At 45.6% G+C, this 14,618-nt stretch overlaps 1 protein-coding gene across 1 annotated transcript in view; it reads left to right on the plus strand.

Moving 5' to 3' along the window:
- Positions 1-12,850, plus strand: part of LOC144504829 (synaptojanin-2-like) — a 249,212-nt gene extending 236,362 nt beyond the window's left edge. Inside the window, exons 26-27 of the mRNA XM_078230581.1 lie at positions 1,264-1,463; positions 11,934-12,850. Of these exons, the coding sequence (XP_078086707.1) occupies positions 1,264-1,463; positions 11,934-12,587 (854 nt within the window). The 3' untranslated portion in view covers positions 12,588-12,850. The remainder of the gene's footprint in view (positions 1-1,263; positions 1,464-11,933) is intronic.
- Positions 12,851-14,618: the final 1,768 nt, after the last annotated feature.

Below are 14,618 nucleotides of genomic sequence, written 5' to 3' on the forward strand. Positions count from 1 at the left end.
GCTCTCGACCATTTCTACTTCGTCCCCGTTGATATAGACAGGGGCATGTCCTCCACTACGCTTCCTGAAGTCGATGACCATCTCCTTCATTGAGGGAGAGATTATTGTCATCACACCAGCTCACCAGATTCTCTATCTCCTTGTACTGTGTCTCGTCATTGATTGAGATCTGACCCACAACAATTATGTCATTAGCAAACTTGAAAATCGAGTTGGAAGGGTATTTGGCCATACAATCAGAGGTGTACAATGGGTATAGTAAGGTGGCACTGCTGCACTGCCTGGGATGGTAGTGAAGGCTGGAAAGCTTACAATCTTTAAAAAGTATTTGGATGAACACTTGAAATATCATAATATTCAAGGATATGGGAAAAGTGCAGGAAATGGGATGAGCGCACCTTTAGTGGTAGCTATCGATACAGACTCGATGGAATGAAGGGCCTTTTCTGCACTGTATGACTCTGTCCCTTGTCCCCTGGGGGCTATACTTACCTTTGCACCCCCGGGGAGACCTCCATGAAAGGTTATTGCTGATGAAAACTGCGACTTCTGGATCTTGAGCCCCTGCAGGCAACCTCGCAGACAGCAAACACAGCTCGAGAAACCACCGAGTGACAGGAGTTCAGGCACTTCTGGTCTGCGTAGCTGAACAATTTGTTAATAGTCCACCACATCAGTCCAAGACACTGGTCTTCACCTGACTCGGCTTCAACAGTTGCAGCCACTGCTGACCTCCTACACCTGTCAGTGACTGCCAGCCTGTGCCCTCCCTCCCATCATCAACCTCACTTCTGGCCTTTCAGCAAAGGCAATCAGTAGAATCCTGAGATTTTGTAGTCTCCTCGTGGTGTGAAGAATGTAATATAAGCAACAAATTGCATCTTTTGTGATCATTTCATGAGAGTTAGTGTGTCTGCACACTTAGCACTAGGCTTGAGAGAGGTGGCACAGAGAGTGATACACACATGCCATTACCTCCCACACATATTGCAGCAATATCACTAGGACTGCTGTCCAAGTCCAACGTCACCACAGCAGCAAGTACTGATGGCAGCAGCAGAATAGTCGAGCATTTTATATGGAAGATGTGGTGAAAATGGCATTTACTTCAAAGCCAAACAGGGTTGTAGATGTTGATCTGCCTCACTGTTGATGTAAACATGATAGATATGTAAGCAAAATACTTGTCCTTCCGATTGAATAAAACATGTACAGTTGTGTGTTAAATAGTCTTTTTTTAAAAACATTCTCTTTCTGTTTCAGGAAGTTTAGATTCAGAAGCCAAGACAAAGCCATCTATAATCCAGTCAATTCTCAAGTCTCAATCGAATATATCTCTTCCGCCTGAGCATGATGCAACTTACTCTGCTCCTTCAATACCTCTGCTGCTTGCCCAATCAATCGTTCAAAGTCATTCTGTTAGGCCATTGCCTCCTAAAGGAATGGGAATAAAAAGTGACTTGGTAAGTCATTTCAATTATCTTTGGTGATTTTAAAAAAATGAAAGCTGTCTGTATTGAGAATCGAGCACTCTGCTCACTTTTGGCACCTGGTGTCAGCATCAAGCACTCCTCAGATCAGATCTTATAGGCTGAGGTACAATGTGATCCTTTAGAACCGTAGAACCACAGAATTCATACAGTGCAAAAAGAGGCCAGTCAGCTCATCGAGTCTGCACCGACTCTCTGAAGGAGCATCTTACCCAGACCAACCCCATGCATTTTACCATGGCCAACCCACCTAACCTACACGTCTTTGGACATGAAGGGGCAATTTAGCACGGCCATTGTCTAACCTGCACATCTTTGGACTGAGGGAGGAAACCGTAGCACCAGGAGAAAATCCACGCAGACACAGCGAGAATGTGCAAACTTCACCCAGATAGTCCCTGGCGCTGTGCTAAACACTATGCCACCATACCACCCTTTACTGTGAGAGAAAAATGTGTCTTGACCCTAAGCAATAGCTCTTGCACTTTCTTTTGCTAAATTGGCAACAAATTATAAGGAGCATTTTTACAGGTGGCTGTAGATTAGTTTAAGGCTTTCTCAGTTTCTTGAAGGTTTTTATGGCTTGCCAATGCAGAAGGATGATTTTGGGAAATCTAGGCAATTTGAATCAAAAATCCAGGAACAAAATTTGCAAGCTTGCTGTTTTGGAACTCATTTCTTCCCATCTTGACTCAAAATCCGCAAACAAGGCGGCCATCATATCAGCTTGTTCTTGCCTCACTGAATTCATTTCTTCTCCATCATCATAGAATCATACTATTTGTAGTGCAGTGCAGAAGGAGGCCATTTGGCCCATTGAGTCTGCATCAACCACATTCCCATCCAAGCCCTATTCCTGTAACCCCACACATTTACCCTGCTAATCCCCTGACACAAAAGTCAATTTATCATGGCCAATGAACCTAGCTCGTACATCTTTGGACTGTGGGAGGAAACCGGAGCACCCGGAGGAAAGCTACGCAGACACAGGGAGAATGTGCAAACTCCACACAGACAGTGACCCGAGGCCGGGATTGAACCCGGGTCCCTGGCACTATAAGGCAGCAGTGCTAACCACTGTGTCACCGTGCCACCCAAAAGGGTAACCTTCACCTCTGGATGGTCTCAAACCACCAACCTTTCAGTTAACAGCTAAATGCGCTAACCAATTGCGACACAGAGACTGGTACTTGACTCCATTCTCTCTGTCCTTGTCCAGTCCCTTCCCACTGAAGTTTGAGATTCCTCTGATGCCCTACGTCACATCAACAACTTCAAGTCCTCTGTCCCTAACCACCACCTTTTCACTATGAATGTGTTGCTGGACCTCCATTCCCCACAAGGAGAATCTCAGGACTGTCCGTTCCTCATAGAATCATAGAATCCCTACAGTGCAGAAGGAGGCCATTTGGCCCATCGAGTCTGCACCGAACCCAATCCCAATCACGTCCTCACATTTACCGTGCTAATCCCCCTGACAGGAAGGGACAATTTATCATGGCCAATCCACCTAACCCACGCATCTTTGGACTGTGGGAGGAAATCGGAGCACCTGGAGGAAGCCCATGCAGACACGGCAAGAATGTGCAAACTCCACATGGACAGTGACCCAAGGCAGGATTCGAACCCAGGTCCCTGGCGCTGTGAGGCAGTAGTGCTAACCACTGTGCCATTGTGCCGCCTTCTTCACACAGCGATGCAAACAATCCCCGTCCACCACTACTCGCCTCAGCCTAGCTGTACTTGTTCACTTGCTCAACAATTTCTCCTTTAACTTGAGTCATTTCCCGTTAATAAAAGGTGTGGCCATGGGTACCCAGTTATGCCTGTATTCTTACAGGGTATGTGGAACATTCCTTTGATTTGATTTGATTTATTATTGTCACATGTATTAACATACAGTGAAAAGTATTGTTTCTTGCGCGCTATACAGACAAAACATACTGTTCATAGAGAAGGAAATGACAGAAGGAAATGGCAGAATGTAGTGTTATAGTTATAACTAGGGTGTAGAGAAAGATCAATTTAACACAAGGTAAGTCCATTCAAAAGTCTGACAGCAGCAGGGAAGAAGCTGTTCTTGAATCAGTTGATACGTGACCTCAGACGTTTGTACCTTTTTCCCGAAGGAAGAAGGTGGAAGAGAGAAAGTCCGGGGTGCGTGGGGTCCTTAATTATGCTGGCTGCTTTGCTGAGGCAGTGGGAAGTGTAGACAGAGTCAATGGATGGGAGGCTGGTTTGCGTGATGGATTGGACTACATTCACGACCTTTTGTAGTTCCTTGCAGTCTTTGGGTAGACCATGAGCCATACCAAACTGTGATACAACCAGAAAGAATGCTTTCTATAGTGTATCTGTAAAAGTTGGTGAGAATCGTAGCTGACAAATTTCCTTAGTCTTCTGAGAAAGTAGAGGTGTTGGTGGGCTTTCTTAATTATAGTGTCGGCATGGGGAGACCAAGACAGGTTGTTGGTGATCTGGACACCTAAAAACCTGAAGCTCTCGACCCTTTCTACTTCGTCCCCATTGATGTAGACAGGGGCATGTTCTCCTTTACGTTTCCTGAAGTCAATGTTCCATTACTATTCATGCCCCCTCCCACAACTCTTTCTCCATTACAGCTATGGTATTGAAGTCATTACATTTCTATCCCTCTTCAATTTTGAAGAGTCATATAGGGAGGTGGTAGCATTGTGGACTTGTCACTGGACTAGTAAACAGGAGATCCAGGGTATTGCTCTGGGGATCCGGGTTCAAAACCCACCTCAGCAGATGGTGAAATTTGAATTCAATTTTAAAAAAGCTATAGTTAACAGTCTGCTGGTGACCATTGTCATAAAAACCAATCTGGTTCATGAATGTCTTGGGTGGCACGGTAGCACAGTGGTTAGCACTGCTGCTTCACAGCTCCAGGGACCTGGGTTCGATTCCCGGCTTGGGTCACTGTCTGTGTGGAGTTTGCACATTCTCCTCGTGTCTGCGTCGGTTTCCTCCGGGTGCTCCGGTTTCCTCCCACATCCCAAAGATGTGCGGGTTAGGTTGATTGGCCATGCTAAAAAATTGCCCCTTAGTGTCCTGAGATGCTTAGGTTAGAGGGATTGGCGGGTAAATATGTAGGGATATGGGGGTAAGGCCTGGGTGGGATTGTGGTCGGTGCAGACTCGATGGGCCAAATGGCCTCTTTCTGCACTATAGGGTTTCTATGATATAAACTCGAAACATCAACTCTCTTTCTTTCTCCACAGATGCTGCCAGACCTGTAGAGTTTATCCAGAATTTTCTGTTTTTATTTCAGATTTCTGGTATCCGCAGTATTTTGATTTGATTTATTATTGTTACATGTATTAACATACAGTGAAAAGTATTGTTTCTTGCGCGCTATATAGACAAAACATACCGTTCATAGAGAAGGAAACGAGAGAGTGCAGAATGTAGTGTTACAGTCATAACTAGGGTGTAGAGAAAGATCAACTTAATGCAAGGTAAGTCCATTCAAAAGTCTGACAGCAGCAGAGAAGAAGCTGTTCTTGAGTCAGTTGGTACGTGACCTCAGACTTTGTATCTTTTTCCTGAAGGAAGAAGGTGGAAGAGGGAATGTCCGGGGTGCATGGGGTCCTTAATTATGCTGGCTGCTTTGCCGAGGCAGCGGGAAGTGTAGACAGAGTCAATGGATGGGAGGCTGGGTCGTGTGATGGATTGGGCTACATTCACAACCTTTTGTAGTTCCTTGCGGTCTTGGGCAGGGCAGGAGCCATACTAAGCTGTGATACAACCAGAATGAATGCTTTCTATGGTGCATCTGTAAAAGTTGGTGAGAATCCTAGCTGACATGCCAAATTTCCTTAGTCTTCTGAGAAAGTAGAGGCGTTGGTGAGCTTTCTTAACTATAGTGTCAGCATGGGGGGACCAGGACAGGTTGTTGGTGATCTGGACACCTAAAAACTAAATCTCTCGACCCTTTCTACTTTGTCCCCATTGATGTAGACAGGGGCATCTTTGTTGATATTGAGGGAGAGATTATTGTCGCTGCACCAGTTCACCAGATTCTCTATATCATTCCTGTACTCTGTCTCGTTATTGTTTGAGATCCAATGCACTACGGTGGTGTCGTCAGCAAACTTGAAAACCGAATTGGAGGGGAATTTGGCCACACAATCATAGGTGTATAAGGAGTATAGTAGGGGGCTGAGAACACAGATTTGTATTTTGCTTTAATTCTTTCTTCGTAGGATTTAAGTTTTACGTAGACTAGATTCTAACTAAATATAATTTTAGATTCCTTTAATGCTAGCATCCCTTAGCTTATTTTATCCCCTCTGATTATTTAATTAATATTTATTTAACAATTAATAAGTGCATTTACCATGATTTAATATGTATGTAAATAATCAAATTATTTTTCAACTTTCTTAATCTACTTATCCTTTTATTCTGAGACTTCACTGAGGTTTCCTTTGTGTTTGCTATGATGTCATTTTCTCAAATGCATTTAAGGTTTGCATTGTTCTACACTGCCAATTCTCACACCGCTCTGTTTAAATTCAATTCCGTAAGAAGTCTAACAACACCAGGTTAAAGTCCAACCTGTTGGACTTTAACCTGGTGTTGTCAGACTTCTTACTGTGTTTACCCCAGTCCAACGCCGGCATCTCCACATCATAAATTCAATTCCCTCAGTCCTCTCCCATGGGATCTACATTGCCAATTCTCACACCGCTTTGTTTAAATTCAATTTCCTCAGTCCTCTCCCATGGGATCTATACTGCTAATTTTCCCGCTCTGTTTAAATTCCCTCCGTCCTCTCCGATGGGATCTACATTGCCAATTCTGAAACTGCTCTGTTTAAATTCGCTCAGTCCTCTCACATTGCTAATTTTGACACTACTATGTTTAAATTCCCTGAGGGCGAAATGTTACCCAAAAATGGCTGAGTGTTGTTTTTGGTGAGAAAACTAGCTTGTTTCTCTCCAGAAAAGCAAGTTGGTTTTCTTTCCAGATCTTACGGCACTCTGCCAAAAAAAATCATGGTGGTGCGATTCATGCCTTCATAAAGTTCACGAGGCCTAAACATCCTGGCAAAATCTGGCTGCTCAGAGATTGGGATGCCATCTTTAAAGGGTGCCCTGATACGAGTGGCAATAAGCTCCTCCCATCCCACCACAGAGGCTTCAGGGGCTGCCCTCCCCACCCCCAATTGGGCCAGTATTCACTCCACCACCTACCCCTCCCCTCCCCCAATGCGATGATCAGCTCCTGCTCCTCCCCCATCACTCCAAACAACCTTCGCCGGCATCCCCTGCTCGTCTGCCCATTCTTGACTCACAAACACATGTGCATGTATTCCCGCGCACCGCCCCCCCCCCACCCCCACCCCCCATATCTCCCAATGAGGCTCCCACTGGGCCCGCCCTTTGGCACAGATTGGGACTGCCAGGTTAGCACTTTCAAGTTGACACTGCCAGGATGGTAGGTGGTAACCTGATAGTGCCAACCTGCGCCAAGGGGTCATGCCAGGGTTCATTGTCAGGACACTGCCTTGCCCTGTCCCTCATCCCCCGGTGCTGTGCTTCCCTTTCTGCCCCCGGGGAGACCCCCATAACAGGTTCAAGTCTGTGTGAACCTTTTGTGAACTGCGACGAGGTGATGTCACGTTTGAAGCTATAGCAAGTGGTCAAGATATGGTGGGGGGTTGTTTAATTACATTAAAATGCAGGTAATTCATGTTCATGGCTGTTTTTGGCATGAACCTGATGATGTCACTGCGAGGGTCAAAGAAGATCCGAAGAATTGCGACTTCCTGATTTTGAGCCCCCGTCAGTATTCACATGGACAGCGAACGTGGGTGAAGATTACCCACCTCAGTCCTCTCCTGTGGGGATGTACATTGCCAATTCTGAAGACTCTTTTTAAATTCCCTCAGTCCTCTCCCATGGAGTTCTGAGACTCGAGATCAACTGAAAATGTCAAAACCGAACTGGATATATTAGGAAAGGATATCGAGGGTTATAGAGCAAGGATAGGTTGGTTAAGATGAAGTGCAGATCAGTCATGATTTAATTTAATGCCAGAACCTGCTTGTGGCAGAATGGCCCCATCCTGTTCCAAGGTCAGTTTTGCACTGCTTGTCCAGCTGGAACCAACTGATCAATTGATTATTTTGGAAAGGTATCTGAAGTGGTGTGGGGAAACACTGATTGTATAGTTGTCAGTCTAGCCTTCTGGAAGTCATGAGTGATTTAGGCTGGGGTACCTTAGACCTGTCTGGTTTAGCTGTCAGCTCTCCAAGTCCACCACAAAGGGTTGATTTTGTTCAGAGTTTCCATGATCACTTCATGCTGTAATTACCTGAAACTCAGAACATGTTTACCTTCGCACTTCCCCCACCTCCAAAATAATCAGGAGGAAAAGGGCAGGAACCATTTGGTTTGTGAACCTAAATATATGATCAAATAGAATTATTTAATTATTATTCCGCTGTTATAGGACATTGCTGTACCATTTCTAACTACGTAAATAAAATTAGGGCTGAAGTACTATTTTCACATCCCAATACCACAGACTTTAGTGGAGTCAGGTAGTAAACGAAACAAATACAGAAAATGCTGGAATATCTCAGCAGGTCTGACAGCATCCGTGGAGAGAGAATAGAAACAGTAAAACGTCTCGCAACACCAGGTCAAAGTCCAACAGGTTTATTTGGCAGCACTAGCTTTCGGAGTCTCAGGCTCCTTCATCAGGTGAGTGAGGACTTGTGTTCACAAACAGGGCATATACAGACACAAACTCAATTTACAAGATAATGGTTGGAATGCGAGTCTTCACAGGCAACCAATTCTTAAAGGTACAGACAATGTGAGTGGAGAGAGGATTAAGCACAGGTTAAAGAGATGTGTATTGTTTCCAGCCAGGACAGTTAGTGAGATTTTGCAAGCCCAGGCAAGTTGTGGGGGTTACAGATAATGTGACATCAACCCAAGATCCCGGTTGAGGCCCTCCTCATGTGCGGAACTTGGCCATTAGCCTCCGCTCAGCGATTCTGCATTGTTGTGTGTCATGAAGACCGCCTTGGAGAACGCCCAGTCGAGGATCAGAGGCTGAATGCCCGTGACTGCTGAAGTGTTCCCCAACTGGAAGGGAACACTCCTGCCTTTTGATTGTCGAGCGGTGTTCATTCATCCGTTGTCGTAGCATCTGCGTGGTCTCCCCAATGTACCATGCCTCGGGACATCCCCTCCCGCAGCGCATCAGGTAGACAACGTTGGCCGAGTCGCAAGAGTATGTACCATGTACGTGGTGGATGGTGTTCTCACGTGAGATGATGGCATCCGTGTCGATGATCTGGCACGTCTTGCAGAGGTTGCTGTGGCAGGGTTGTGTGGTGTTGTGGTCACTGTTCTCCTGAAGGCTGGGTAGTTTGCTGCGGACAATGTCTGTTTGAGGTTATGCAGTTGTTTGAAGGCAAGAAATGGGGGTGTGGGGATGGCCTTGGCGAGATGTTCGTCTTCATCGATGACATGTTGAAGGCTCCGGAGAAGATGTTGTAGCTTCTCCGCTCCGGGGAAGTACTGGACGATGAAGGGTACTCTTTCCGCCGTGTCCCGTGTTTATCTTCTGAGGAGTTTTTCGCTGTGACACGTGGGAACTGTCGATCAATGAGTCGAGCGCCATATCCTGTTCTTATGAGGGCGTCTTAAGCGTCTGCAGGTGTCTGTTGCGATCCTCCTCATCCGAGCAGATCCTGTGTATACGGAGGGCTTGTCCGTAGGGGATGGCTTCTTTATCGTGTTTACGGTGAAAGCTGGAGAAGTGGAGCATCGTGATGTTATCCGTGGGCTTGCAGCACAGAGAAGTCCTGAGGTGACCATCCTTGATGGAGATACGTGTGTCCAAGAATGCAACCGATTCCAGAGAGTAGTCCATGGTGAGTCTGATGGTGGGATGGAACTTGCTGATGTCATCATATAGATGTTTCAGTGATTGTTCGCCATGAGTCCAAAGGAAGAAAATGTCATCGATGTATCTAGTGTATAGCATCGGTTGAAGGTCCTGTGCGGTGAAGAAGTCTTGTTCGAACCTGTGCATAAAGATGTTGGCATATTGAGGTGCGAATTTGGTCCCCATGGCTGTTTCGTGTGTCTGGATGAAGAACTGGCCGTTGAAGGTGAAGATGTTGCGGCCCAGGATGAAGCAGATGAGTTGTAGAATTGCATCTGGAGATTGGCAGTTGTCGGCGTTGAGCACTGAGGCAGTTGCAGCAATGAGGCCGTTGCAGCAATGCCATCGTCGTAGGGGATGCTGCTATAGAGTGCCGTGATATCCATTTGACGAGAAGTGCTCCTGGTTCAACTGCTCCATGTGTGCTCAGTCTCTGTAGGAAGTCCGTAGTGTCGCGACAGAAGCTGGGGGTTCATTGTACCATGGGTTTCAGGATGCCCTCAACGTAGCCGGAGAGGTTCTCACACAGTGTCCCACTGCCTTCACCTTCAACGCAGTAAGAGTTGTAACAACACCAGGTTAAAGTCCAACAGGTTTATTTGGTAGCACTTGCCATTAGCTTTTGGAGCGCTGCTCCTTCGTCAGATGGAGTGGATATCCACTCCATCTGACAAAGGAGCAGCGCTCCGAAAGCTAATGGTATTTTCTACCAAATAAACCTGTTGGACTTTAACCTGGTGTTGTTAAAACTCTTACTGTGTTTACCCCGGTCCAACGCCGGCATCTCCACATCATGTTCATCTTCAACGGCCAGTTCTTCATCCAGACACACGGAACAGCCATGGGAACCAAATTTGCACCTCAATATGCCAACATCTTTATGCACAGGTTCAAACAAGACCTCTTCACCTCACAGGACCTTCAACCGATGCTATACGCTCGATACATCGATGACATTTTCTTCCTTTGGACTCATGGCAAACAATCATTGAAACAACTATATGATGACATCAGCAAGTTCCATCCCACCATCAGACTCACCATGGACTACTCTCCGGAATCGGTTGTATTCTTGGACACACGCATCTCCATCAAGGACGGTCATCTCAGCACTTCACTGTACCGCAAGCCAACAGATAACCTCATGATGCTCCACTTCTCCAGCTTCCACCCTAAACACGTTAAAGAAGCCATCCCCTACGGACAAGCCCTCCGTATACACAGGATCTGCTCAGATGAGGAATATTGCAACAGACACCTCCAGACGCTGAAAGACGCCCTCATAAGAACAGGATATGGCGCTCGACTCATCGATCGACAGTTCTGACACACCACAGCGAAAAACCGCATCGACCTCTTCAGAAGACAAACAAGGGACAGAGTACCCTTCGTCGTCCAGTACTTCCCCGGAGCGGAGAAGCTACGACATCTTCTCCAGAGCCTTCAACATGTCATCGATGAAGACGAACATCTCGCCAAGGCCATCCCCACACCCCCACTTCTTGCCTTCAAACAACCACACAACCTCAAATAGATCATTGTCCGCAGCAAACTACCCAGCCTTCAGGAGAACAGTGACCATGACTCCACAGCAACCTCTGCAAGATGTGCCGGATCATCGACACGGATGCCATCATCTCACGTGAGAGCACTATCCACCAGATACACGGTGCATACTCTTGCGACTTGGCTAACATTGTCTGCCTGATGCGCTGCTGGAGGGGATGTCCTGAGGCATGATACATTGGGGAGACCATGCAGATGCTACGACAACAGATGAATGAACACTGCTCAACAATCACCAGGCAAGAGTGTTCCCTTCCAATCAGGGAACACTTCAGCAGTCACGGGCATTCAGCCTTCGGGTGGGCGTTCTCCAAGGCGGCCTTCATGACACACGACAACGCAGAAATGCTGCGCGGAGGCTGATGGCCAAGTTCCGCACATGAAGACGGCCTCAACCGGGATCTTGGGTTCATGTCACACTATCTGTAACCCCCACGACTTGCCTGGGCTTGCAGAATCTCACTAACTGTCCTGGCTGGAGACAATACACACTTCGTTAACCTGTGCTTGGCCCTCTCTCCACTCTCAATGTCTGTACCTTTAAGAATTGGTTGTCTGTGAAGACTCGCATTCCAACCATTATCTCGTAAATTGAGTTTGTGTCTGTATATGCCCTGTTTGTGAACAGAACTCCCACTCACCTGATGAAGGAGTCTGAGACTCCAAAAGCTAGTGCTGCCAAATAAACCTGTTGGACTTTAACCTGGTGTTGTGAGACTTCTTACTGTGCTTACCCCAGTCCAACGCTGGCAACTCCACATCAGAGAGAGAATAAAATCAACGTTTTGAACCAGGCTGACGCTTCGTCAGAGCTGAACGAAGCTGGGAGTTTCAGCTGGAAAATACAAAAATGTGATCATTGTAATATTTTGGCAATTATATCTTTTGTTAATGTAATATACTTGTATTCAATTTGTAACTAGTATGTTCTTACCTCAGCAGCACCTCAGTTCAGAGGCTGGGAATAAAAAGGAACCAAAGCCATATAAAACAGCTGCACCAGGTTCTTGCCCACCAGACACCACAGCATTAGTGACTGCCAACAAACATTCTGAAACATTTAAGCAGATACTCTCACAGTCACTGCTGAAGTATACACTGCAACCAGAGGAGCAGCGTACCAGCAACAGCACATTGCGTGAACTTCATCAAAACCCAGATGCAGTATCAGAAAGTGCAAGCTTTGCTCCAATTGCACCTCCTCGCAGAAAGAAAACTGCAGCACCTTTCTCTCAAAGTGACTACAGTTCTGTTGTGAAACCATTCAATAGTAATCCCAGACAGAATCCTGTCGCTGCGTGTGTGATGCAAGGCAATGACCGTCCCCTTAAACTGTGCAATACTGAAACACCATTTAGCGACAACTCTCTTCAAGAAAGCACACCTTCACACTGTAACTGGATGGGAGATACCTCTAGATTATTCGACTCATCCAAAAATCAAAGCAATCTTAATATAAAACTGTCCAAGTTGAGACTAAATGATGCTGAAACAAAAGCATTTGAGCTTGCTGTTGGTTTCAAAGATGAAGAAATGTCTCAGAAAAGCTCGGACATGACCTGGAACGATGATTGCTTTTCTTCAAAAGGATTATAGCAAACTATGACTGCAAGGAGCAGTTGCAATACTTTAAACTGGCCACTCAGTGATCTTACACAGATGACTATGATTCCTGTTTGACCTATGGGGAACTGAAGGATTTTCGTATTATATGAATAGCCTTTTCTTATCACATTGTTTAATAGATCTTTCTGAACAAAAATGACATATAACCCAATGATGTATAATACTGATATTGCATAGCAACCACTATAATTTCAATTCTTCACAAATCTTTTCACAAGTGAAAGTAAAGAAAATCACTCAATATTAGTCTAATTGATTGTGTGTTTCAAATGAATTGTTTTTATATATTACCATATATTTTATTTAGAACGAACAGAAAACAGTGGCATAAGCCCAGCAGAGTGGATAATTAGAGGATCAATTACTCTAATTCTCCCAATACCAAGTAACTTCTATATGTTGTAAGTGTTAACCAGAGGTTAGGTACACTTTGGTATGGTAGAGAGAACATCAGAACTGATTAGAATCATGAATTATATGCTCAAGAGGCCGTTTGGCCCATTTTACCTATGCCAGCTTTTTGAAAATGCTACCTAATTAGTGCCATTCTAATTAGTGCTCTTTTTCCTTACCCTTGAAAATATTTCAAATTCAAATATTTATCAATTCCCTTTGGGAAGTTACTCTTAAATCTTCATTCTCTATTTCAAACAATGAATTTCAGATTGTAGCAAACTTGCTCTGTCAAAGAAACATCTTGGGCCAAATCTTCCATGGAGTGGCAGTCAGATTGCCATTCTACTCCTATTTACTTACCCTGCACTGGATCTCCACATTCATCGCCCAAACTTCCATTCCAGGTCTCCTGATAAATATGGAGTCTTTGCTTTGTAAAGTAGGATCTTTGGGGAAAGCCAAGACATGTCCCCTTCTTATCGAATTAGCTGCCATGTTGTGGTGGGTTGAAATGGCCCAAAGCCATATTGACAAGCTAGGAGAGAAGTGGGTGAGGGAATAGGTTGGGATAGGGTGTGGAGTGGTTGTGCGTGGTAGGGGGTAGTTGGGGAGTTAGGAGGGTAGTCGGATGCTGGAATGGCTGGCCGGGATTGGGGTGGGGAGTGTAGTCATGTGGTCGGGGGGAAGGGAGGGAAGGTGGGGGTGGGTGGTGTAGAGGCACCCAGGAGTTAGAACTACTTTTAATTATTCTAACTGTTTCCTGGGCAACTATTCTAATAAGTAAGTTAGAACTATCCGAAGTCTAAAACTGTAACTCAGAGTTTCAGAGGGTTCCAGATGAAGGGTAAGATGAAATTTCCCAGGAAATTTCCATGGAGTCCTTGTGTTGGGACTTCCGAGAAGTTCCTCTCACATTTTCCGAGATACCTCCGGAGTGCAATCATCCGGTGACCGGAAGATCTGAGTCATTGGGTGGGATTTTCTGGCTTTGCGTGCCCCAAGACTGGAAATTCCCACCCGAGGTCAACAGACCTTTAAATGGTTTCGTCCCACAGTCCAAAGATGTGCGGGTTAGGTTGATTGGCCATGCTAAAATTGCCCCTTAGTGTCTTGGGATGCGTAGATTAGCGGGTAAAATATGTAGGGATATGGGGGTAGGGCCTGGGTGGGATTGTGGTCGGTGCAGACTTGATGGGCCGAATGGCCTCTTTCTGTACTGTAGGGTTTCTATGATTCTATGGTCTGAATTTTCTGTCCCGCCCACTACGATTCTCGCGGTGGATGGGATGGAAAAACTCTACCCAACATCTTCCCTCTGGTTCTTTTTGCTAATTACCTTAAATATGGTGACATCTGGTTACTGTCATTGAATTAGTTTCTCCCCGTATACTTTAACTTGCTGTGGGGCACTACCTCCGTGCTAAATGGGACATGTTCTGGACAGATTTACAGCTCAGAATCAGGCATCTATGTGGTGCTGTGAGCCATTAGCAACAACAGAATTGTATTTAAGAAAAAACTATAACCTCATGTGCCTTGCTCTACCATTCCCATCAACTGGGCCATCAACTCTGGCTCAATGAAGAGTGCAACAGAGAATGCCTG

This window comes from Mustelus asterias, chromosome 15 (assembly GCF_964213995.1).
Source record: "Mustelus asterias chromosome 15, sMusAst1.hap1.1, whole genome shotgun sequence".
In the NCBI taxonomy this organism is placed as follows: domain Eukaryota; kingdom Metazoa; phylum Chordata; class Chondrichthyes; order Carcharhiniformes; family Triakidae; genus Mustelus; species Mustelus asterias.